Source organism: Hyposmocoma kahamanoa, unplaced genomic scaffold (assembly GCF_003589595.1).
Source record: "Hyposmocoma kahamanoa isolate Upper Pololo Valley unplaced genomic scaffold, ASM358959v1 81, whole genome shotgun sequence".
In the NCBI taxonomy this organism is placed as follows: Eukaryota; Metazoa; Arthropoda; class Insecta; order Lepidoptera; family Cosmopterigidae; genus Hyposmocoma; species Hyposmocoma kahamanoa.
Window position 1 is genome coordinate 6936545 of NW_020654080.1, and position 26273 is coordinate 6962817.

General features: G+C 35.2%; 1 protein-coding gene across 7 annotated transcripts in view; it reads left to right on the top strand.

Annotated features, from left to right (window-relative positions):
* Window positions 1-765: 765 nt before the first annotated feature.
* LOC113234186 (tyrosine-protein phosphatase Lar) overlaps window positions 766-26273 on the top strand; it is a 414647-nt gene continuing 389139 nt past the window's right edge. For all 7 annotated transcript variants that reach the window (XM_026469472.1, XM_026469475.1, XM_026469479.1 and 4 more), the window contains exon 1: window positions 766-969. In XM_026469472.1, coding sequence (XP_026325257.1) covers window positions 882-969 — 88 coding nt within the window. In that variant the 5' untranslated portion in view covers window positions 766-881. The remainder of the gene's footprint in view (window positions 970-26273) is intronic.

Consider the following 26273-nt stretch of genomic DNA (forward strand, 5'->3'; position numbering starts at 1 on the left):
ATGACTGTCATGTGGACGTAATGATAAAAAAGGGCACATTGTTAGGTTTATTAAAAAAACAAAGACCAGATCTCCGTCGAAAGCGTCCTTATTGATATTAATACGTTAAGAGTTAATGCGCATTTCAATTCCATTTTCTTTCACACCGTTGTTCGCCAACATGAAAGCAATTCATGCTGACGTATAACATTATTGTAACTGCTTACAGGTCGTCAAAACGGGAGGATAATATACGCTTCTGGCTCTAAACAATAAAAAATGTGTTTGATTGAGAAATCTAGTGCCAGTGGTCTCACACGAACGCGTCCGTGCAGTGGCAACTTGAAACAGTGCAGTTGAGAAAGACAATAGTGAACAACAATGGAATATGGTTGAATGTTTTCAACCAAAAACTGTGCTTCCTAACGCTCCCGCGCAGACTAAACAACGCTTAATCAAACTTTAGAAGAAAAAAGCCATAATACATATATATCCAACGAAAAAAAAACATTTCAAATTGTTGTACATATAGATAAAAAGTTAAATTTTTTTGAAAATTCATCGTCGTTGTCTACGTGTTATCTTTACAACTACTAGCTTATAAATGAAAATATTTCGAAATTTTTAATCATCGAAGCGGTTGTCGTATTTTTGTGATAATGGAAAATTAGTTTTATGTAGTCGTAATATTCAAATTTTATCTTTTTAAAGTGGCAAAACTCGGTTGTGATGTGTATAGTGTAAGCTGTATCGTAAGTAAAGTAGGGCGCCATTTTGTTGTGGGCCGCCATTTTGTTAGCGCACGGGGTGCGCGGTGATGGTGCGTACGGGGCGCAAGGGAAGGTTGTCGGCGCAGAGCTGTCACATTGTACTTGGCGCAGGCGCGGCCCGGCGCCGGTAAAATGCGAGAGGGGCGCCGCGCGCTCCACCGCACCGCCGCTCTGCTGTTTGCCTGCCTACTCTTCCTCACCTCGCAAGTCGACGCCTCTGGTAAGTCACAACCATTTTTATACTACAAGAATCCCATTTGTTTTCATTTGACGATTAAACCTGACCCTGAATTTTAGATTTCGCATCAGAGCTACTGGTTTTATTACATAGCAAAAGTAAAAAAGATTTATGCCAATCTCCTGGCAAAGAAACCACCATAAGTGCTACATAAACTAACATTGCACGGATTTAATCAACACCGTGTACACTAATTAGAACCAAAGTACAGGTCATAGCTCTAACTAACTACCCACCACAACATTAACTTCTAATTATGTGTTAAGCCGTCAGTAAAACAAATGGGAGTTCAGTAACTTGCGTGCTAGATGTAAGTCTTGTAACGTTTCTCGAATTGTAAAAACGGACTGACGACATAGCGGCATACTTAAATCATACGTAATGTAATATGTAACGATGCTGTTATTACATAGTTTTCAGTAGAATTTCCTGTTTGCTATATGACGACTGTTACTTCAAATTCAGAATTTAAGTTATAAATTGCGCTTTATAATTTCTATAAGTTCGAAATAGCGAGCTCGTGGAACACAGATATTTAATAAATTCCTTTATAATAAGTTATTGAGATTGACAAGTTTGCAGCGATGTATAGTAAAATGAAAACTGAATGAATTAGTAAAATGTTTATTTATTTATTCGAAATATAAGTAACAATAATACAAGATCCATTAGGCAACTTACTACTATGACATCCCGTAGGGGTATGACAGTTGTCATTACTTTTTGTTTAGATTACACATTACTATATCAAATATTTTGTCATCAATCTTTGATTCAGTTTATGAAATTATATTATAATAGTTAGCTTTATATAGTCCCACTGCTAGGTACAGGTCTTTTCTCACAATTATGGGGCTTGGGCTGTAGTTCCCATGCGAACCCAATGCGGATAGGGAACTTCACACACATTTATGATTACATTGTTTAGCAAATGCGCAGATGTTTCCTCAAGTTGTTTTCTTTCACCGAAAATGGTAAATTTCAAATTGGTGCAAGCCCGGATTCGGAAGTCCTTTGTATCAATAATAATAACAAGATAGTGAAGTATTTTTACAGAAAATAGATGAATAACGTGGTAGGTAATTAATAGATTCATGCGTTACTTTGCGGAAGTTCATGTTAATAAAAATGGAAGTAAATTAATTTGCTACTCGGCGAACCCAGTGGAGGAAAAATCGTGCAAAATGGCTGCGCGTTTGTTGAATATTTTTTTACGCGGTTATTTTTTTAATTGAGTTAGTTTTTTACTCAACTGGGTTCGTGGAGTAGCAAATTAATTTACTTTAATTTTTATTAATATCATAGTAGCAAAAACATCATGATTTTCAATAAAAATAATAATGCAATTATTATTTTAAAGCTTCTAGCAATAGTGCCGCAGACTCTGTTTTTTTTTTGTCTTTTGTTCGTTTTTTGTGTAGCAAGGAGTAAAACAATACAAAAAGAAGGTTGGCGAAAACTGACCCAATAATTATAAAATCAAAGAAGAGTCGTTCATGGACTTTTCCAGTATAATTATACGTTTTAGTTTATGCCTAGTTATCATTATATTTTTGTATATTTTTAGAAATCGGGAATAAAGAAATTGTAAAACAATGTATTTTAGAACAAATGCAAGAACAACACAATTGATTCAGTTCGCCATAGATTATGTAACGTTCTTGTACATACGTTTCATTTTAAGCAGATTGAATGTTTACCTACCTATAGTATTGGTTATGTTATAGTACACACATAAAATATTAAAGCTTTATAATACCTAATCAAATAATCAACTAGACAGTAATGACATAGAGTAAAGAAAGATAAGAAAGTTAGCAAAGGAACGTTTTGACAAGACGCCTCTTGCCAATGTCAATGTCACATATTGTGATTGAGAACAGTGTGACCATTTGTGGCAGATTTCTGCCATTTGGGGAGATTTAATTTTATTCATTTTCATTGCGGCGGAACAAGCTAACGTTGTATTAAATGTTGCAGAGTTTGGCAGATTTGGGAATATTTAGCAAGTTTTTTATTATGTTTGGGAACAAACTGAAAACTTGTTGTTTTCTGTTATAACATAACCTATAGTAACTTTATAACCCCTGCTTCTACAGGCTTTACTCAATTAGCTTTTCTGAAGCTTTGATAATGAATCACAAGTATTGATAGACCTCTTTAATGCACATCGTCAAAAACACTGGGTCACAAGATACACGGGATGTCGCCATCCTTCTTTGTAATATTTACCAAGAATTCAGTGTACTTAGATGCTCAGTAAATATAAGAGCTTGACCTGCCATGTAGGCTTTTTCGTTCGTGACGGTACAAGTAATTAAAAACGACGTTTCGGGTCGTCACGCAACGGATTCCTAACTGGGTCATTACGTAGACAGATTAGATCCTTTTTACAGACAATTTATTACGGTTATTCCGCGTTTAAAACTTACTACAGTGTCCTTGTTGAATGACTAACGACGACGATCTTGAGGGCACAGCGGTTAGCATTGTGGAAGCTAGATGAAGAAGGCGGATTAGAATCCGCCTTCTTCATCATTCATCTGGCATCTAAGAACTAGTCTGAGGACTAGAGTCCTCAACAAACTTTGAAACTAATTCTAACCAGTGTTTGTGAGTGAGGTGTTAGTTTCGTTATACAGTAGGGCTAGCACGACAAGACGCGATTAAGGCGAGAGCGATATAAAGCGCAATATGTTGCTTCTCGCAATATTCTCGCAAATCGTCAAAATCAAATCCTATCGTGCTATTTCGTAGCCCAGTACTATAATAATAATAATGTATATAAGTGCTAGACAACTACACCATTGCCTGGTCTAAAACTAGGGATTTACCTGTACTATGAGTACCAGAGCAGCGGAATTCATTCTGGGGCATTTCCCAAAAAAAGAACCAAACCAGAACAAATTTTGAAAAGTTTATTTCCCAATTTGGTCGTACCGGGAATCCGGGATCTCCTCATCCAGCGCCCACAATGTAAACCGTCAAAGAGATCGAACTATGAGTTCCAAGACAACTGAAGCAGAGGTTTTTAAAAAGAACCTTAAATATTAGCAGTACGTAGACGTTTACAGAGTGTTACACTTTATGATACGTAAATAATTAATAATGAAAAGCAAAAATAATGAACAATACAATAATATTAAAAATATCTAATTTGTAATTAAAGAATTCCTCACGCTAAGATTTATAAAATGTACTTTGACTTCAATTAAGCAAAAATGGCGGACTTAGCAGGTTTTTCGTATGATGTACAAAACGAACTTTGCCTAATTTTAAACACTACGCCAACTTTATTTTTTGTTCATTTTCTGTAATTTTTGTAAACACCCACATTTACTAATAAGTACCCGATCTTTTTTTAAATATACAGAAACAATAAAACGAATTTTGTGACAAAAAAAAATAAAAACAGAACAGGTCCAAAAATTAAGTTGGCAGTGTTTGTTCATTGGAGGTATCGAAATGAGATATTACTGGTGTGATTGTATAGCACATTATTTTTAACCGACTTCAAAAAAAAAGGAGGAGGTTCTCAATTCGACTGTATCTTTTTTCATTTTTTCCACCCATACACACCAATTTTCATGATTCTTTTTTGGTTAGAAAACGAGTTCCTCCATAGTGGTCCTATTTAATTTTGAAGAAAATCATCCACCTCTAAGGGTGGCTGTTCACGCATGAAGATTCATTTGTATATTGCGCCTAAATTTTATTACAAATAAATAGTATTCTGTTCTGAGATTATAAATTAGACGGAGGCTGGCGCCGTTTATCTATTGTATCAACGTTATTGTATTTCGTTGTTGGCATTTCAAATACCTGGTATTTAGGTGGCATTAGTTGCAACGATTATTATTCAATAATGTTTATTTTGTATTTTAATTAGATGAAGTCAAAATGCCGTATTTTGCATTTATATTTGGAATTCGTATTTTGCCCAACCCTGCTATCATGTATAATGAAATAAATGTAGAGGGATAACGGAAACGACTGCCTAAAAATTATATATATAGCTCGTTTTATGGAAATTAACCAATCAATTAAGAAAAGGAAACATGCTGCATACATTTATATCTAGAGGGCTGAAACAAAATGCTTTGCATTGGAGGTTTAAACTTTTTTGTAAGATAAAATATATCTGTCTAATCAAAGTATTTACCCACGTTGTCTATACATTTCTGCCATCTAATCGGAAGGTCATTTAAACCTTTGCGATAGAACTCTGGGGACCTGGACTCCGCAAGCTGTGTGAAGGCATTACGTACTGCTTCCTGGGAATAATTTTATTTTTTTTCGTGTAAAAAATACTCCAAATCGCGGAAAAAATGGCAGTCGGATGGGGCGAGGTGCGGCGAGTATGTAGGATGACGGATGGTTTCTAACTGCCGATCTTGTAGTATTAAAACTGTTCCTCGAGCAGTGTAAGGTGTTGCGTTATTATGAAGCAATAATGGTGAAGCTGTTTTCCTGCGAGTTTCGCCGTCATTGTTCAAATGCCATATGTCATATTGTGGGTATGCTAACATTAAACCATGCCGCTAATTCCTTGATAATTTGATACGGATCGGCTTCCATCATCACTTTCAATTCATCGATATTTATATGTGCATGGTCTTCCTAGTGGCTCATTGAAATTTCGAAAATTGTCGAAATACGGGTGCGTTCGTTAGCCGTATCCTCTCCGAGCACAGCATTGACATTACGAGCAGTTTCTACTGCGTTACCCCATGTGGGAATTCGTATTCGAAAATTACTCTGATTTTCGCTGTATCCATCTTCACGTTAAAAGCTGAATCTAGAAACGGTTGAAAGTCGAACAATCAAAATATACGATTTTTCAAATTAAGAATATTTTTGTGAAAATAGTTTCACTCTGAAATCTGACACCATGCAGGTTTAATTTTAATTCAAAGTGGCCAGTACGATATAACAGCAAACTATTATTAGATCATATTTTTTGGTAGTCAAATAATATATAAAAAATCGTGATCGACGTTATCCCAACGGAGCAGACTTGACGAATTTCTTCTATGTACTTATTCCAAATCTTTGTTTCTGATTTTTAACGACTTTTTTCCAGTAGCGCCATCTGTGGGTTATCTATGAAAGTTTTTACTTCCTTTGAATTATATTTCTAACGTTTTTTATAATGTTTCCAACATGTGATATTTTAGACATTGACGTATTAAATTTGCCTAAAATAATATCACTAACATCGACACTAGCGGGGGTCTCGAAAACAAAATTAACATACTCTCGTAATAATTATTCTCATTCAGAGAGATTCACAATCCAATTGTTGATTTTTAGTGGGAATTTCATCTCTGTTTTAGGAGCATTACGTGTTATGTCTCTTTGTTTGTACGGTGTCAACAGTTTCCAGTTTACTAACTCTATGAAATAACATTGAAGAGTTTGTTTTCTTTTATGAATGCACAGATGTGTAAAATGTTATTTCTGTTATTTCATTGTATGATTGTAAATGAAAACTTTAGTTCGGAGAAAAACACGTTTAGTTACGTTCTGAAATTTTTAATGCTTCCTTTTTCTACCGCCATTTTGCACGTGCGCTTACGATGTCTCACGCTACAGATATGGATAATGAATAGTTAGTCAATGCATATTTTAGAATCTGTATTTTTTTTTATAATATCACGTAACGGGACGAACAAGTCGTGCGCCTGAAGGTAAGCTACATGCCTGTCCATGACAATTGCAATGCCACTCAGAGCTTTAAATCGCAAAGATCTGACGGACACTGCCACTGCGCCCGTCACCCTGAGACATATTTACAAATCCCATGTGCCTCTAATTTCGGCACACCCTTATCCTTCACAACCGGAACACAGTAACGCTGACTTTACTATTTGACGACTGAATTTAGGCAAGGTGGCAGTACTTCCCTGGACGATCTCTTTCACAAGGAGCTCTACTGCTACTAATATATGATAATAAACTGATACACTGTCATGTTACCTATTGCATTTTATAACAGTCTGTACTGATATACATTTCGTTACATGCATAATAATGAACCTTACTATATGCACTATATTAACTACTCAATAATTTGACATTTTATGACGAAATGCATGATAAATAATACCACAGTGTTTTAATAATAATATAAACAATGAGACATAACACGAATATAAGCCCCATCGGATCGGAACAGAACTATATCTCACTAACCAATACGAATGGTGGAATATTTGTTATTGTCATATCTCTACACCGCTTAGTCAATTATACAAGATAGTAAACCATTTAATAGAGCTTTTTGGACATAATAGAGAAACAACTGCGTGATCGAGAAAATAATTAAAATTGAATTGGTTTTAGTCAGTAAATAACGAGTGGTTATATGTGCTGCCTAGCGCTCGAAAGCATTAAAAGTCCATATAAGGAAACGCGTCAGAGATTTTACAACTTAGCTGAGATCTCTGTCGAAACTAGAGATAGGCGCGCGCGGCAGGGTTGCTTCAAAGTAGTTAATCACCTAAACCTGACCATGGTCTTCCAAGTGACATATTCTAGGAAAGGACATTGTTGAAAGCTCTTCCCCGTTTCGTTTTGGTACACAACACGGACACCAGCGTCAATTTGGAAAGTTCTTGCTAAAAATAATGACGCTTATTTTTGAAGAATTATTTTGTTAAAACACATGTTACAAAGAACATATACATAAATAAGTTTATCTGTATAACCTGCGGATTAATTATTGTACAATAAATATGTGAAACTGTAAATCAATGATATACAGGGTTAAGTTTGTATATTGATGTAAGCAATTATTTTTTTAATTAATGGTAATCAATTATTTTTTGTGTAATTACTCCACTAGTTTGTTATAATTATTAATACTTTCCTAGAGTTATCATAGATGGCGTTATGGCTAAAAAGTCGTTGAATACCAAATATTCGACAACAAGCACATAGAAAAAATCGTGAAGTCCGCTGGTGTTAGGTCTTTGTATTAATATTTATGATATTTAGGGTTATTTGCACAATACTAACAACCTCGTAAGACTATGGTTTTTTTTTGTGATACTAAGTGACGGAACGAACAAGTCGTGCGCCTGATGGTAAGCGACACGCCTGTCCATAACAGTTGCTGTGAAACTGAGAGCTTTAAATCGCAAAGATCTGAAGGGCACTGCCACTGCGCCCTACACCCTTATACATAAGTTGCCAAGTCCCATGTTCCTGTAATTTCACCAGCACCCTCTTACCCTTCAAAACCCGAACACAGTAACGCTACCGTTACTGCTTGGCGACAGAAATAGCGACTTATCCGTAGAACAAAGATCTATGTGCAAGACTACATGTTCTCAGGACATAGTACATTTCGTTCGTTCTTCTTCGCTGTGGATGTCAAATCGACCGTTGTTCGATTTTATATTTCCGAAACGAAATAAGATACATAAATTCTCAAAACACCTTTACCTTAGCCTTAGTTTGAATAACGAAATTATTCTAGCGTTATACTTAGTCGTTTTTCGCTATATAATCACATCGGACTCTGTTCTTCGGATGAGGCGATAGGTGAGGTATAAGGAGTACTTCCCTGAACGAATTCTTTCAAGAGGTCTACTGCTACAAAAATTATAAACAGTAGGCTTTTGTTCTATAACTTTTTACAAAACAATAAATTTACCAAAAATAAACTTTAAAGTTTTTGTCCTGACATTTTTTTAGTTCTATATCTGGTAGTAACCTATAATTGTTGTTTAAGATATTAATAATTATAGATCCTGCGTGTTTGTTAGTATTTCACATATAACCTTGTATACACACCTACATAAACTTTATATACATATATATAAACACAATATACGTATATTATAATCAAAACAAACGATTAGTAGATGCTGATAAGCAATGACGAAACCAACATAATTATAGTTTTGAGAAAATGGCGCCTAACGATTGTTTTTGTGGTTTGGTCAAAGGATTTACGTCAACTGTTTTTAAAATTTATTTTGAAATCACTTTATTTTTTATTTATTTCAAGGAAACAAACAGTCATCAACAGACAGGTAATAAACCAAGTACACAAATAAAAAGTGATACACAAACAGACCTTCAGTTCCATTAACAAAAACTAAATTAAAGTAATGAGCGAAACAACATCACAAGCAACAAAGAAGCTTGAAGAATATATAAATAATCAGAAAAATTAAAAACTTAAATAATTTGTATTACTTGTATGTACAAGTACACAAAAAAACAATAAAAACAACAAAAAACTAAGACATTTTAAAGTAAGTAATTTTATGATTTTTTTCTCTATATTTGTTGTTAAAATAATGCTTCTCTTACCCTTACCCTAAAACCTTCTCAATAAATCCCAAATATATCAATATGACTTAATTTTTATCCGTTTTTATTTATATCCGTTTCTATGTATATCCTACTATGTTTGCAACAAAATGTAGCTTTAGAACGCATGGTGATGCAATTTTTTGTAAAATATCACTTACTTTATGTTTGTAAAATGTGGACAAGACGGCAAGCAACAATTTATATTTATGTTACTCATTAACTGTTCAACGTGAAACAAATCGAACTAAAGTAAAAACTTTTTACTGTTGCATTTATATGTTACACCTGTTCATGGTAAAGAAGATGGTACCTGTGAACTTACTAAAGATAAACCTATACTGTTTTGGCGCCTGAGGGTTAAACAGTGGTTCCGTATGAATACCCCTCTCAAATTCCGCCATTAACATATGGTGCCTGGTACATTAGCATATTATTCCACCAAAAATCCCAGCCATGGTCCTAACATACCCTAACTCGAGCCTCGGGTAACGCAGCTAGAATAATTATGCTTCCGTAATTTTAGAAACACGGAGGCATGAGAGATTTTAAAGTGAGGTAGAAGTGTGGTAGGGACTTCATTACCGACTTTCCTTTGTTATAATAAGATTTATTATTGTTTATCACACGTAAAAACATCACACTTCTTGGAGGGTGAAGTTTATAAGCACTTCGCAGCCTTCACAAATCTCTGCCACAGTACAAAGCATCAGTAAGCTGTGTGTGTGGCAGTTAAACGTTGGATAAAAATGCATCTTAAATATTTAATGATATAAAGTCTAATTTTGGGCACTATAAATATAATCAGTTTCTTTAGTTGGACATGAAAATCATAAAAATCGAGACGTTCACTCTGACACAAAGTTTAGTATTGTGTGCATACACAATACACGTTACACGCAGTTACACGTTATTACAAAATTGCACCGTAATTATTCAATGATATAATGTTGATATTTTGAGCACTATTAAATGCAAACCGCGTCTTTGATTGTAGATTATAAAATCATAAAAATCGAGACATCGAGACACATTGACACACTAGTAGCTCTAGTTAAGGAGCTTTGAATATCGACTGTCCAGAATTTGCCGTTTATGGTTTTTTAAAGTATTGTGAATTCAAAATGTTGTAGTAAAAGTTGCCTAAGTTGCCTAATTATTGTAAATGACAATGAAAAAGGCAAAAAGAGGACTGCTTATCTCCTTACTATAGAACGTAACTTTCAAAAAGGTAAAATTCCGTCTTATATCTAGATCGCGCTGATCATTAAGCCTGGAAGTAGTTTACATTATGTATATGGCCGTGCATATAAATTAATTTCTCTTTAATATGAAAGACATGTAAGAAGTCAGTTTCTTTTGCTTGTAATATTTTGAAATATTGATCACGAGCTATCTAAGCATTATCTGAACTTTGACAAATATGCATGTCAATAGATGTCATTGTGTGTCACAAACTAATTTATAAATTATCGCTTCCTAATATGGATAGATGGCGCTAATCTTAAAGAAAATAAAAGGATAGCCGGCACTATCCATAAAAGTCTGTGTAATAATCGCCGTCTAGTTGATTTGTTTGTTATCGCTAGAAATTAGAGTAGCTTTGATAAATTGGGTACTCGTCGCGACATCTGGTGCACCAATAGGTACTACGCTGTCTTGTATCGTGATTAGCACTCCTCTCGAGTTATTGATCACGGAGGACAAAATATCTCTGAGTGCATTTTTAAAGATATAGTACATCAAAACAGCAGTCCAAATGCTTCCGCCAGAATTTCCCATAAAACAATTTGAAAAGCCCCAAAAACCCTCAATATGAGGGTGTTCATTAACCAGCGGGGTTTATCACCGAGACAGCTGTCCGTTTAGGTATGCTAATCCCTGCGCCGCCGCCTGCGCCTAATGCAACCATTATAGCAATTTAAGAAGTACGCTTCTTGCTATTTTGGGTTATAACGTATTTGTTGTTCAATAAGCGGGTTAGTTTCATTTGTTGCAAAAGATTATTCACGTACAAAAGACACAGTTAAAAAAAAATGTTTTTATAAAATAATTTTTTTTACGCGTGACGATTTAAATTTCTTTTACATTGAAAATCATTGACTTAATGATGACGTGAAGTATCAAGCGATTGTGTACTATGTCCAACTTAAAGGTAAAAATCTGTGAAAATTTTTCCGTAAAAATTCAACTTAAAACATTTTGTGCTCAACGACAAAATAATTTCGAATGGAATAATTAATATTTAAATGTACAAAAACGAATAAACACGTTAAAAAAAACCAATTTCAGGCAAATTTTTCCAATTTTCCGAATTTAATTGGAAGCGTTTTCCATAAAACATTATTGACTTTCACGCAATATTAAATTATCTTTCAGTGAGGCCGATATTAATTCTTACATTAATAACGCTATCACGCCCGCAAAGAAAATGTTTTATGTCTGCACATATTGGAATAAGTAAAAAAGATTTCGTATTACGACATTCCAGAAATATATTACATACGTGACCATTCCTGTCGATCGCGATTACGAATCGTGAACCGATTCTGTGAATAAAAGGGAAAATAGGAGAAAAAAATCGAAAAACCGAACTTCCATTTGCATTTTAATATGCACTGGGGAACTTGTCATGTTGGCGGTACTTTAAAACCGTCTAGTGGAGACAAGACTAAAAAAAACCTTGATAGAGTGGAAGAGGATTCGAGGCATTATCATATTAAAAGACTTGTGTTATAAGAAACGTTTTAAGGTCTACGCTTACTCCAATACGCCTCTGGGAGTCTACTTTCGTTCTCCATCCAATATTCGTTCGAAACAACTATTGTGAAATAAGTAGTACTTGACCAAAAAGACATGGTCAAGTGTCAAGCTTCATTTGCATCATGCATCTTTTAATTTGGTTGTATATTTGCATCGAGTATTATAACCAGAAATAGAGACGAAATGTCATTTAATTTGTTGGAAAACTATTCTGCCATATCATTACTGTGACAACTGCGCTCCGATTGGCCAGTCCGAATTCGAAACAATTGACGGGTGTCGTCAATTGTTTCACTTCAAATCGACCAATTAACTTGAGCTTTGCAAAATTACATATTTAATATTTAATTACCGATTAAATTTGATTCCGCTTGTTTTATAATTAGATGTTTTGCTATTTTTTCTCACACCAGTGAATGAAACAGGACGCCACTGTTAGAGATATTATCTTTATTATAATAAATAGAGAATATTTTTGGAATATACGGAGTCGTACACACAGGTCAGTTGTTGACACTGTCTATATTTCATTGCAAACGCGATTTGATATTTATAAGTGATGTATCACTGATGAGTAACCAGGAATGTATGACTCTTATTTCGTCTCTATTTCTGGTTATATACTCGATGTATTTTTGACACAATTTGTATATTTGACAGTAATTATTTCGGACGGATGTCAGACAGGGAACGAGAGTAAAGGGCCTGCTCCGTAATGTCTTGGCAATACAGTAGTTTCGACGGCACAAATTTGTAGAGTGAATGTAGAATGAATAGAGGCGTGGGGAGCGGTTAGACCTCAGCGTACGTATCAGATTGAGGATGTCCTTTAAAAAAAGGCAGGGTTAGGAGTACCAAGAAGAAACGGGCATGTTCGAAGAGACTGATGGAAGTGAAGGTGGCGAAGAAGGTTTGTCACGAACGTAGCAGAAAGAGGTCCATGGTCTCTGCCAGCCCCGGTTCGATACAGTCCTGATGATATGTATGTAATACATCAGATTACTTAATAGTTATTACGTAACAGATACATCACTCTCATACAAATTGAAAATACCTACGTTATAATATTCTGAAATGGAGTTGGGCTGGTCATGTCTACCGTATGCCTGAAGACCTTTGGGTCGAGGTAACCACCCAGTGGAGCCCCAAAAGGCGTAAGGCGCCGCGGTAGACCGAGTAAGCGATGACATGACGAACTGGACCCCTACGGCAAGGTTTGGGTCCTAATTGGACCCAAGCTCAAGATCGAGATGCGTGGAGGGATCAGGAAAAGACCTTTGCCCAGCAGTGGGATACATCAGGCTAATTGTAATTGTAATAATTATAATAATAATCTTCTAATAATAAAATCTGACTAATGACACCAGGCGCTCAATACAAGGAAAAAGGAACCTAAGCACGCGCCCAAAGAGGTGAAAATAACATTGCCCGCCGTGTGCAGTCGTGCATAGCCAAATGCTCATAAATGGTAGACTTGTATGAGCGCTTGCGCTAACATCATCGCACTCAGCGGTAGGCACTTATCGCGTAACCTTGAGCGAGTGATGGAGTCCTGGTAATACATTGAAAAACAGGTTTCAGTTATAGCACCGTTAGAATTAAAAATAAATATTAAAAAACAAAACAATTGGATATGTCGCCAGCGAAGACCATTAAAGACCTTCGAATTCATAGAGACGTTAAAGGCTGTTAAAGCTGAAACTTTTCCGAGGAACATGTACGATTTTCCAAACGTTTAATGTTTTTGTTGGAGCGATGACAGATTTATTTGAAAACTTTGCCAATTATACATTAAAATCTGCCCGGTATGCTAATTTTATGAAAATTTTCCATACCTATAAGTATATATACAATATACGAGTATATACATATAAAATGAACATAATTGTCCTGATTTGAACCACAGTCAATTCTACTGAAGATAGAAAAATTAAATCATATCTAACGGGTCGTTTGTAACGTAAGCACCGAGTTAAACTGGTTTTTTTCTCTAAATTCATACCCTAAAAGCGATGTCACACGGGCGCTGCCGGTGCGCTATGATTTCAACGCGCTACGTGGCACAAGAGCAGCAATGCTCTAGACGATTAAAAAGCCACAAACCGTTTGTGTGAAAATTCTAAACCATTGAACGAATATACACCAGTGACGGAGTGAAATTGAGGTCGTAAGTTTATATGAGAAAATCATATCCTACATCCACCTGAAACTTAATACGAATAATTTTTTTAACAATATTATTAGTTTTTATTTCATTTTCAAAATTACCCCAATAGAGGGTAAAATGGAGTACGAAATTCCGTGTAGAAAGTTTCCCGAGTCTATTAACCAAAAACTTAATAGGAATACTCTTCGAAGCAAATAGCTAATTCCCAACAGTAGCTGCACAACTTTTTTTATGTAGTGTTTATGCATGAATCTTTTGTGTTTCAATTGTTACATGTGGAACTGAGTACATGGAACTACTGGGAATAAACCTTTTTATCAACTTCATTTTCGATTGATATTCTAAATTGAAATGTACTTATTTTTGGTGCCTTTTTTATCTGTCTAATTTTGGTGCTCGTGCATATGTTGCTTTTGTTTTCGTTTTAATATATACTACTTATGTAAGCAAATTTTTAGTCTCACTCCTCATTAGAACACCATTTGTACTGTTCCGTACAATGGATTTAAAATTTTTATGAGAAAGTCTATGCTTACAATTTATTGACTTTTATATGATACCAAGTGGCGGGGCGAACAAGTCGTGTGCCTGGTGTTCGCGACACGCCTGTCCATAACAGTTGTGGTGTCCTGAGAGTTTTAAATCATAAATATCTAATCAATCACCGTCACTGCGCCTGTCATCCTGAGACAAGTTAATAATTCCCACGTGTCTGTAATTTCCCCAGCACCCTTACCCTTCAAAATCGGAACACAGTAGTGCTCATATCACTGCTTGGCGTCAGAACTAGGCATCTAGGAACTTTGTATAGCACTTTTGAATATTAACAAAGAAACACATTTCTTATTGGTTTCCCAACATATATATACATACACTGTCACTTCTGATTATCACTGGTATAGACGGAGTTCATTCACCGCCACTGGCTACGATCCTGATAAAGCTCATTCGCCTCCTCTGCTTGAATCAGTTTCGTCATACCTACCAGTTTATTCTTCGTATTTTTGGATGTAGAAAGGTCTAATTTTACCGTCTATATTAGCTTCTATACTGGCATATAGCATCTACTCTAGAATGTACTCATCGTTCTACACTTCAACCGCCGCGTCGCACGATATGTGTAGTTAGTACCTAAATATACTCATAAATGTATACATATCCAAGTCTCAACACAACGTAATTGCACACTCAACGGTATCAAAACAATTTCCCTCGAATATTAAATTAGAATGCGCTTAATTATAAAATAATCGTCAAACATTACCATAAAGGGTGAGAATAGCAATCAAAGTACAGGTAGCGGTACAGACCGCAAGCCACCATATGTCTCCAAGAGCCGGGAGATAATCTAAATGCTAATATATTTACGTCACAGGGATTTCGGCTCAACATTCAGTCGGCATATCGATGTTTACTTATTTAAAATATTGTATGTGTATTTGTGAAAGTAAAAGTAGCTAACGTTTTACGAATGAGAATAAACAAAACTATGAGAGGTACAAAGTACAAGACATCCTGTTCTGGGAACGACTTCTGATGTCGTGCTTCCCAAGCAAAACTTCAAGAAACTCTACCAGGTAGAATTTCCAACCAGGGAAGACTGGGAAACTAACAGTCTCACCTGGAAGGACGGTAGCCTTCTTTGGTATACCGATAGGTCCAAGATGGGACCCAACGTAGGCTGTGGTATACACGGCGTGAGACCCAGACTCAGCTACAAGCTGAACATGGGACGTCACTCCTCTATCTTTCAGGCCGAAACATACGCCATAATTGCTTGTGATCTAAGACTGAAGAGAGGCTACGTTAACAATTATATTTATATAAACTCAGATAGTCAAGCCGCTCTGCATGCACTAACCTCTGTCGCCCAAACTTCGAGGATTGTAGAGAACTGCGTAACTATACTGAATAATCTCGGGGAAAGGAATAATGTAATCCTGCGTGGGGTTCCTGGTCACTCTGACAGAGGGAAATAAAGCGGCGGATGAACTGGCAAAAGCTGGTGCTAGGGAGGCCTTCATTGGTCCTGAACCCTTTATGGCATAGCACACAGCCTGGCAATGCTCACTTTGTTGAACGAGAGCTCCCACGTCTCCCGAGACGTGTGGCTGCAGACTAAGGGTCTTGAGCATTCTAAAGCCTTAATAGCTGCCTTCAGTGCCAAACACTGTAGAGAAGCTCTGTCACTGGACAGGGATGGCATCAGAATGCTGACTAGAGCCTTAACAGGACATTGTGGCTTGAATAAGCACATGTCAAATATTGGACAGAGAGTAAACAGAGAATGTAGATTCAGCCACGAGGCGGATGAAACTCCTGTGCATCTCCTCACCCAGTGCTGCCCTCTGATGGGCGTGAGAAGTTCCATACTGATTAGTGGTGATCACAATAGGTCATTTATGGTCGCAGTGATGAGCCCAAATCAAGCCACCCTAATAATAATAAGTACAAGCCACCATATGAAGCTACAATACACAGTACAATATGCTTTGAAGACCCAAGAAGTAACCTGAATGCTAATATATTTACGTCAAAAGCTATGCTCGACGTTTAGTCGTCATACCAAGGGCTACAATATTATTATTGTACATGTGTTTGTGAAAGTAAAAGAAGCTAATGTTTTACTTATACAGTTGTTTACGCCAATGCCAAGGTAGACGGCGCCTAGGTTATGAACGTCACCTACCCTACTTTCCTTTAATATTCATGTTGCTATCCTTTTTACCCTGCTGCAACTGAGACCTCAGCGCAGCAGCGGGACGTATGAGTAGGTTGAAGATGATAGAGTTTTAGTATATTTTAAAAGTATTTGAATGAGCAAACAATACTTAGATAGTCCTTAGCAAGATTTACGAAAATTATGTATTATTATTATTTTTTGCTATTTCTGAATCTATAGATTCCTGCTTATGTATAATTTAGGATTTGCACTACTTGCCATAAACAAAGAAGCATAAAAATAATAATTAATTAAATATTTTTATTCAATGTCAGGATGTTCCACCACCATGAAATTAATTTTTTTGTTTGTGAAATTACTCCACTAATTTCGTTATAATTATTAATACAAAGCTCGAACATTGAGAAAAAGTTCCTTTAAGGCTAAAAAGTCGTTGAAAACCAAATACAAAGTTCCGACAAACAAGCACATAGAAAAATTCGTAAGGTCGGCCGGTTCGTGTCGTGGCGTAGTTGGCAAAGCGTCTGACACGGTTTGTTAGAAGACGTCGATACGAATCTCGCCGGATCGAAGGAATTTTTTCTAAGTGTTCGATCTTTGTATGAATAATTATAATAATAATAATAAATTTTAACAATGGACTTTTTTATGTATGTCGATAAGGAAAGACGTTCAAAAGGTGTGTACGACGTGTTACTTACTTCCCTACGATCCTTCAATCTTGACTACGAGACGAAGAAAAGAAACTCTATTTATATACAGCCCTTACAATCAATTCCACTCTAGTTTGCCCCACAGACATTTCTGTTTCCTGGGAAATTACCTTTATAATCAGTTATATGCCTGCTTAACAATATTCCCTCTCCCGAAAAATTTTTGCTAACAAAGGGCCTCTCTATGGTTACGAACACAATCTTATAATTCCACAGAGGAGCTTATTATACCGCTCTCGTAAACTGCGTGTGTACATATATATACTTACCACTTACACGCTAGATTACAATATCTTTACAATGCGCAATTATAATCTATAAAGAAAATCTCATATCATTGTCACACACCACTTACACCTACATCTTACTCATACGTCTTACTCAACTTATATATATAATATTTTTTTAATTGAGCTAATCAAGCAGAAAAAGCAGTTTTTCTTGTTCGAGGGATGAGAGTCTGGCGACTCGTAACGCAGGCTTTTCAATTACGGGCGCCAGTCACTCACTTAAGTAGTTTGATATCACAACATTGTATTACGTTCATTGACTCACAAATAAATGGACGACGGGTCTAATACAAAAACCACGAAAAAAATGTCCCAGGTCAACCTATTTAAACGTAGTGACATGTCAAGGAATATGAAAAAGCTAAAACGTTGAATTTAAATTGTAATGTCATCGCAGTACTGTCTAATTTTGCTTGCTTCGCTGTCAGTCGAACAAACGAAGACTAGAGCGTGAATGACGTTCTGTATACGATTTTAACGCCCTATAAGTTCGGACATTTTTTAGCGCGGACCCGACGTCCATATAATTGTAAGTCAATGATTACGTTACATAAATTTAATTAGCTCATAAACTGCTTTTGTGAGTTAAAGTAAATATTATTATTATTAAATTTATCTTTTTTATATTATGTAGGCAGCAAATGAGATCACAGTACAGAGAAACACCCGTATTGTTTGCAATGCCTGTTTATTTATTTCTCGAAAAAACAATTTGTTGACAAAACCAAAAACCTTTTCCAATCAAATTAAATCAAACAGAAAATCTGGCAACACAAAAGGGATTCGCGATCCGCGAATCTCAGACCATTTCACATTAAATTCTATTGAAACGCTCAAAGTACACCGAGGCGCCTACGGCGGGTGGTACTTACATTTCGCCTTATGAATATGGATACCTCGAGCCTTCTAGGTAAGTGTTATTGTTGTTTTCGGTCTTATCGATCGTGCTTTATTGTATTACGAATAGTAGCTTTGTTCCACGGCATCCTCCGCTCTTGATAATGTTTAATTACTTAGATAAAAGTCCGTTCAAATTTGTTACTAAAATAATTAATAAAAGTTTGCTCATTCGTTTACGCTCAAATTAAACCCATTTGAAAAATGTATACTATAAGTATTCTATGTTTTTTTTATATATAAAATATAAGTGCGCATTTTACCTCCATCTCACCCGATGGAAAGTGACGAAGTTTAGTTCAGTTGTTAGAAAAATAAACATTGCCAAAGCACTTATTGAGTACAGCTGTCTATAAGTATTTCAAAGGTAGTTCTTATTGCGCTGAATCTGTGGTTAATGCAGTCAATAATTTCTAACGCTTGTCAAACTTTGCGTTGTATTTAAGAGTCTATACCCTTAGTTCCCAAAGTGGTCCAGGTGGACCCCAGTGGTCCACGGGAGACTCGACGGGGGTCTACGTTGGCGTGACAAAAATTTATCTGCTTTCGATAGTGAAGAACTAAAATGTTGGCTTGACTTCACCTATCAATAATAAAAAATTAAAAAATAAAATCAATGCATGGATAATATTTTAAGAAGCTCAGCGACTGTTACTTGTAAAAACTTGCATATTCCATATTCAGTACAACGTGTCTACTTTTTTGACATCCACTCACAGTATAATCAATTAAATTCTCACTTTTTTTTCGAAAACTATTAATTTGTGGTTTGAACTCAGCAATTTGCGTTGCAAATTTCCATAGTTAGATCTAATCTTCACATTTTTTGTCGAGTTTTGGGGATATGATAACAATGTAGCTGCGTAGCGAGGTCCACCGGCACCAGCTAAATTTTGAAAGTGGTCTATGAGAAAAAAGTCTGGGAACCTCTGGTCTATACTATCTCAGCTTAAATTAAAAATTTTCCTGTGCTAATACAGTTCATTTTGCTTGAGTCGAGCAGCAGGGACACTTTTTTTTATTTTAGAATTTATTTTTTGATAAACGAAATTGAAGCGATTTGAAAAATGTATATCGTATACGTGTTCTATTTAAATCAGTTGATACAAAAATGTAACATTGGTATATGTAAACTATCTATTGATTACAGCGGTTTTCTTGTAAAATTTCGAGGTACGTTTGTGTTTTTTTTTCTATCGTAAAAATGTTTAAGAATAGTATTTTCACACCATGTACTAATCAGTGTATATCCTCAATTTGACTATATATTTTTGTCAAAGTGATTGATTCAACACCTTCACTGTTATGCGGAGTCAACCAAAGCCATTTGACGTTTTATCGATGAAATTCACTAAACCAGATTACTTCCCTAATTTGCCACACTTAGAGACATAATATTTTCTTCAAATTTGAATAGGACCACTACTAAGGTAATCTTCTAACAAAAAATAATCAACGAAATCTATTCACAAATTTCAGAATAATCGCGTAACAGTACAGTACACACGACATAAAGATGAATTGAGAAGTCGGTTGTTAAAAATATCATGCAATTTTCCCAATTGGCTGAAGCTACAAGACAACATTACGTAATAAATAAAAGCGCGCAGAAATGTTTTAAATTATTCTATACTGGGTGACTCATCAATGTGAAATTACTTTTGCTATGGTTACCCTTCTAAAATCGAGAACAAAAATCGACAGCAACATTATCAACCCTAGGCTCGGGTGTTCTGTAAAGAGAGGGTTTAGGTCACAGCTTGTCACTCTAGGTCAATGTGGATCGGGGACTTGACACTATTTCTGAGAGTTGTGCAAGTTTTGTCACAGTTTCAAATAAAAAACTATTGTGTGTCTCGATTAACAGTTCAATCACGTACTTAATTCGAATTTTTGCTCAACACGTTTCGAACCAATCCGTTCGACTTAAATAAGAGAGTTATCCGTTAGATGAGTTAATATTTTATCAATATTTTATCACAATGTTTTTTAATGATTCCACATAACAGTGAAAGTGTTAACTCAATCAATTTGAAAAAAAAAAAATAGTAAATATCGTGTTCTTAGGTTTTCGAGATTGTTACACATGTTTAGTTGTTGATAGGTTTCTTTGAAAAAACAAATTTACGCGATTTAAATCCAGAAAAACAGTTCCTAAATATATAGTAAAATTGAAGATATACGCTGATTTCTATACGGTGTGAAAACACGTTTCCTAAAAATTTTCACGATAGAAAAAAACACCAACTTACCTCTAAATTTTACAAGAAAACCGCTGTATTCAATAGATAGTTTAGTTATCAATGATTTTTTTTTTATATCAACTGAATTAAGTAGAACACGTATACGGTATACATTTTTCAAACGGCTTTGATTTCGTTTGTAAAATAATAATTTCTGAAATAAAGTCAGTGTCCGTGCTGTTCGGCCCAAGTAAAATAAACCGTATTAGTACGGAAAAAATTTGAATTCGAACTGAGGTATGAGTATCGACTTTTAAAGTAAAAAAATTGGCTATTTTTAACCGACTTCATAAAAGGAGGAGGTTACGTTACGCAATTACTCCGACATTTGGCAATCGATTTTGATGTTTTTTTTTGTTACAAAGAACGTACTTCAATAGTGATCCCATTCGAATTTGAAGAATATATTCCACCCCTAATAGTGGCTAATTCTTTACCCACTTTCCGTTAACCGATTTCAATAAAACTTGACAAGTAGATGTAATTCCACAAACTTTTGAAGGGATTTTTTTGAAGTAAAAACGTTATTTACCAAAGGTCCAGAATGCCCCTATTAAATTTGAAATGAATGAATAACAAACATCCGTAAACGTTCAAATATCCCGCTTAGCAGAACAATTTTAGAAATCCATGTTGAAGTGTCATGTTACAAATTAATTTGGTATTCTGCGCGTTTATATTGTAGGTACACAGCGTGATAATTTTATTAATTTTGACTCACGTTTACATGTTATTAAAATTCTTAGGAAAAGGTAACCGAATTCACTTCTTAACATCAATAGGAGAACGTTTAAACTCGAAATCATCAATGTCAAGGGACACTACCGTCATTGTTACGTATATAAATAATAATATGTAAACGCACCCTTAATAATATAAGTGACCAAAAGGAAATTTTGGGAATTTCGCCAAATATGAAAAAAAAAAACAAACGTACTTGGCACCTGTCAGGCTGTCCAAAGCTTAAACAATGTTTGATTGATTAAAAACTACGCAATTTTGAAACAATGTTTTCCAGAAGTCCTTGTTAAAAATTTCAATTTGTAAATCTGTGAAAAACATTTGTAATGTTTTTGTATTGTAGCCCTTTAAGAATACACCTTAATGCCGGGAATTCATTACTTTATTTCATATCTAATTTTTTATGTCACTTTCCTAATTTTTTATTCTTTTTGAACTTGGTCACTTTTTTATTGAGGTTTCGGATTGATGGTTTCGGCCATAGGAGATACAGGGAAAATGTCTGAGGAGCCTTGGGAGACCCAGTTTTTGTGAAAACTAATTTGACTTAGTCGATTTTTTAGTCAAGCGTGAGTTGTCTGTAAAAATGAACAACATTTCTAATTTTTTGAATCATTTCATTGTATCCGAAGACAATGAAGAAAAATGGGGACTGCAGACGTTGGTAAAAAACATTTTGTTAAATTTGACCGACTTCCACTGTCCCGATTTTTTTCTTCCGTTACAATAAAATAATCTTTACAAGAATCTGAGTCGAATGACGTTAAAAAATTATCAATATTGTTAATTTCTATGCACAACTCACGCTTGACAAATAAACTGACGTCAAATTTGTTTTTACAAAAAATACCTAATTGTTCGTAAGGCAGATTCCCGGTATCTTCTATAATTTCGGCTTTCCCCATATTGTGCCAGTTAAAATTAACAATTCATAAATGTTCAGTAGATTTATAACAAGCTTAAATATTCTTTTTCGAATCCCATTGTATGGCTCTGCATAAAACGTTTGAATTACAAACAATAGATATGTAGTATATAAATGTATTATACTCGCACACAAAAGGTTTTATCGTTCAAAAATCCCATCAGGCCGGCTGCTCGATAGATATTAATCCTGAGCCAATAATCGCTCCTGATAAGAGATTTCCCCCGAATCCCCAGTAATAGGAAGTTTCTGCATCGCCGCACACTCTTATTTAAGTTTAATAACGTTTTAGTGCGCGACTGTAGCGAGAGAGGGAACGTGGCTTGAAAAAATAATTTGAATTGAATTCTAAGAAATTCGTTTTCAAGGAACTTTGAGGGTTTATGTCAAGTGTGTACTTCATAAGAATGTTACGCTGAACATATGAGTCAACATTTTTTTTATTATCGGTATCTATGAGATGATTCTGCTTATTAGGCCATAAAATAATATTATCTGTTTTATACTTTACATAATACGTTGTACATGAAACCGAATACTGTCATAACTCAATATTATTGAATTGGAAAAATACAATTTGAATGTTCAAAAAATTACTCAATGAAACATTTATAAATGGATCACTAAGCATTATGTACAAGAAATCATATTATTCGCAATAAGATCCATTAAGTATTTATTTCATAACTTCAAATCGTGTATACTTAATTCCGTCATTTTTGATTTACGACATTATTTGGTTTAAAGTGCGATGTACTCCACTACGATAGCTGGTTTTTTTTACGCTTCTGCATTTTAAAACTTATCCGTGGAATCACACGTTAAAATGTTGTGAAGTCGCGTTATGTCAAGACGACAGATAGTAGTGCAGTGTAAAGTGTCGTGCCTTGTATATTTACATAAAGTTGTTCACACATAGAACAATACGATTAACTGTCGTTCACGACTTTTTTGTCATTACGACGACAAACTGTCGTAGCGATGGGAAGAGCTAGAACGACAGTCGTCTTACGATAAATGAAACGTCACTATAAAAATGTGACGAGGGATAATCGCAACTTCAAACGATTCTGTCGTGCAAACGACAAGGCGGCTGCCGTGAACCGATAAATTGTCGTCACCATCTAGTGGGAACAGCTGGACACGACAGTCACGATAGATAGGCGTGATATGGGAACAGGGTAGACGCAACAGTCGTCCAACGATAAATAAAACGTTACGACATAATTGGAACGCGCCCTAACTTTAAAAATGTCACGGTGGCACCCTGTATGTGCAAGTACTTACAAATCTCGCGCTTTTCTTCCTTTTTATCCCTCTGCAAGTTATTCATTCCGTTACATTCAACAATTCTCTAGCGAACACATCATAATACAGAACGCCAATGTTCCCCTCTCTTAATTATCAAAATCTGTCGTTAGGCGAAAACATCGCTGATTCAAGTCCAGCTGGATCGAAGGATTTTTTCTTTGAATTTGTTCGCTCTTTGTAACAATTATAATATCAAAATAAATATAAAACAATATATAAAAAACACACCTGGTAGTCCAGAATCTTCGTAAGGATTGTTAAGACACGAAGACTCATCCAAAAATAACCTTTTTCTTGCTTGCAACACGGTTACATTTTCTCAAACAAAAAGATACGCCATTTATGGTTTTGGTGTCAATACATATAGAAAAATCTGTAATTTCTTAGTTTTCTCAAGACTTTAAGGACGAAAACGTATACCATCTTCGTCCACGAGTCATTTTCAGGTTACTTTTCTGTACCTAATTTCGGTGGCAATTTTTATTATTGAAGTATTCGAGTATATTATCGTAAAATATTAAATAATGCTTCCTATTCATATTTTAGAATATTTAAATAATAAATATTGTCACCGAAATTAGGTACAGAAAACTACCTAAAAATTACACCCGCACGTGTTGACTATTCGCTTTAACCTTGAATAGCCCTAAACAACGGACTTGGAAGTGTTTACTCAATTTGGTGGCGTCATCGATACGCCAAAGTACCTCCTCTACAGAACTCTTTTTACAATTCTTTTACAACTACTACTAAATTTTATAGTACTGCACACATAAAGTCGTATTCAGTAATCTCGAGTGTACAACATAGTGCTTCAATACTGTAGAAATCTCCACGTCTTTATTTGTTTGCGCGGTGACGTTTATTTATTCCGTGATATTCATAAAGGGATTCTACCCATCTATACAAACAACTTTTATTACGGAGAACTTAATAAGTAATATTTGGACTTGTCACGAAATATCGTCAGCTGTTTCATACAAAATGTTCACACCTGTTTAAGCGCCCACCCTTCAAAACTTATAATAATAATTCGGCATCCGGTATATTCTTTTACAATATTTATAAAAGCCCCCCACTGAAAGTTTTGTTGAAATATTTATTTTATTGAATATTATGATATTTTTGCTACCATGATGTTCGTATTTTTTTTGTGTGAATACTCCACCAGTCTGTTATTATTATTGATAAAAATTCGTCCATGGAAGTACTGCCACCTCACCTTTTTCTGCCACCAAGCAGTAATGTGAGTGAGCATTACTGTATTTCAATTTTGAAGAGTAAGTGTGCTGGTCAAATTACAGGCACGTGGGACTTGTCAACTTATGTCTCCAGATGACAGGCGCAATGACAGTGTCCCGCAGAACTTGAGTGGCACTGCAACTGCTATGGGCAGGCGTGTCGCATAACTCTAGGCACACTACTTGTTCGTCACTGTCACTTGTCTATCATATCATAAGAAAATACAAATTTCGAACAACTGCACATTCCTTCGATTTAACTGGACTCGAACCAGCATCTGTTGCCACACCGGGACTACCGCTCTTACCAGCAGAGATAAATATCGATTCAACAGATTTTAATTTTAATTATGTTTTTAATTATTTATTTTTCCAAAAGTATATGTATTACAGAAGTCTATCTTCCGCCAAACTGGAAACAGTTTGTTGGCGAGCACGCTCTTACACAATTATAGATCGACTAAATGATTAACTAAGTATCTAGCAACAATAAGTTACTTCTCGTGTAGGTCAAACTTACTTATTAAACAAATCAACAATACAACTACAATAATATTTGCAAGTTCATCCTTACAGCAACATTAAAATTTATCCAGCTTTTTTTTCAGATCGGAATTTCATTCAGTAGCGTCTTTTTTACTTTAACTTTTATAATTTGCTCCCTAAATGTAGGACTTTAAGAACCCATATCATTATATTTATGAGGTAATAATATTCATTTAGCTTCCGCATAGTATTTCATAGCCTTAGGTTGCACGAACTTATTTTTACGAGCTCTTTTCGTTCTATATTTAATAAAAACTGGTATTTTGTATTAATTATTTCAATAATGATCTAATACAATTAGAAATTTTGATGATTTTCTCTTATGAATTGTGAATTTTTTATGAAATTGATTATGAATTTCTCTGTTCTTTTTTTAGTTCAGATATGAACACCAAAGAAGTACCAGCCTGTACAGTATTCCCATATATCCTCGTTTTAAGA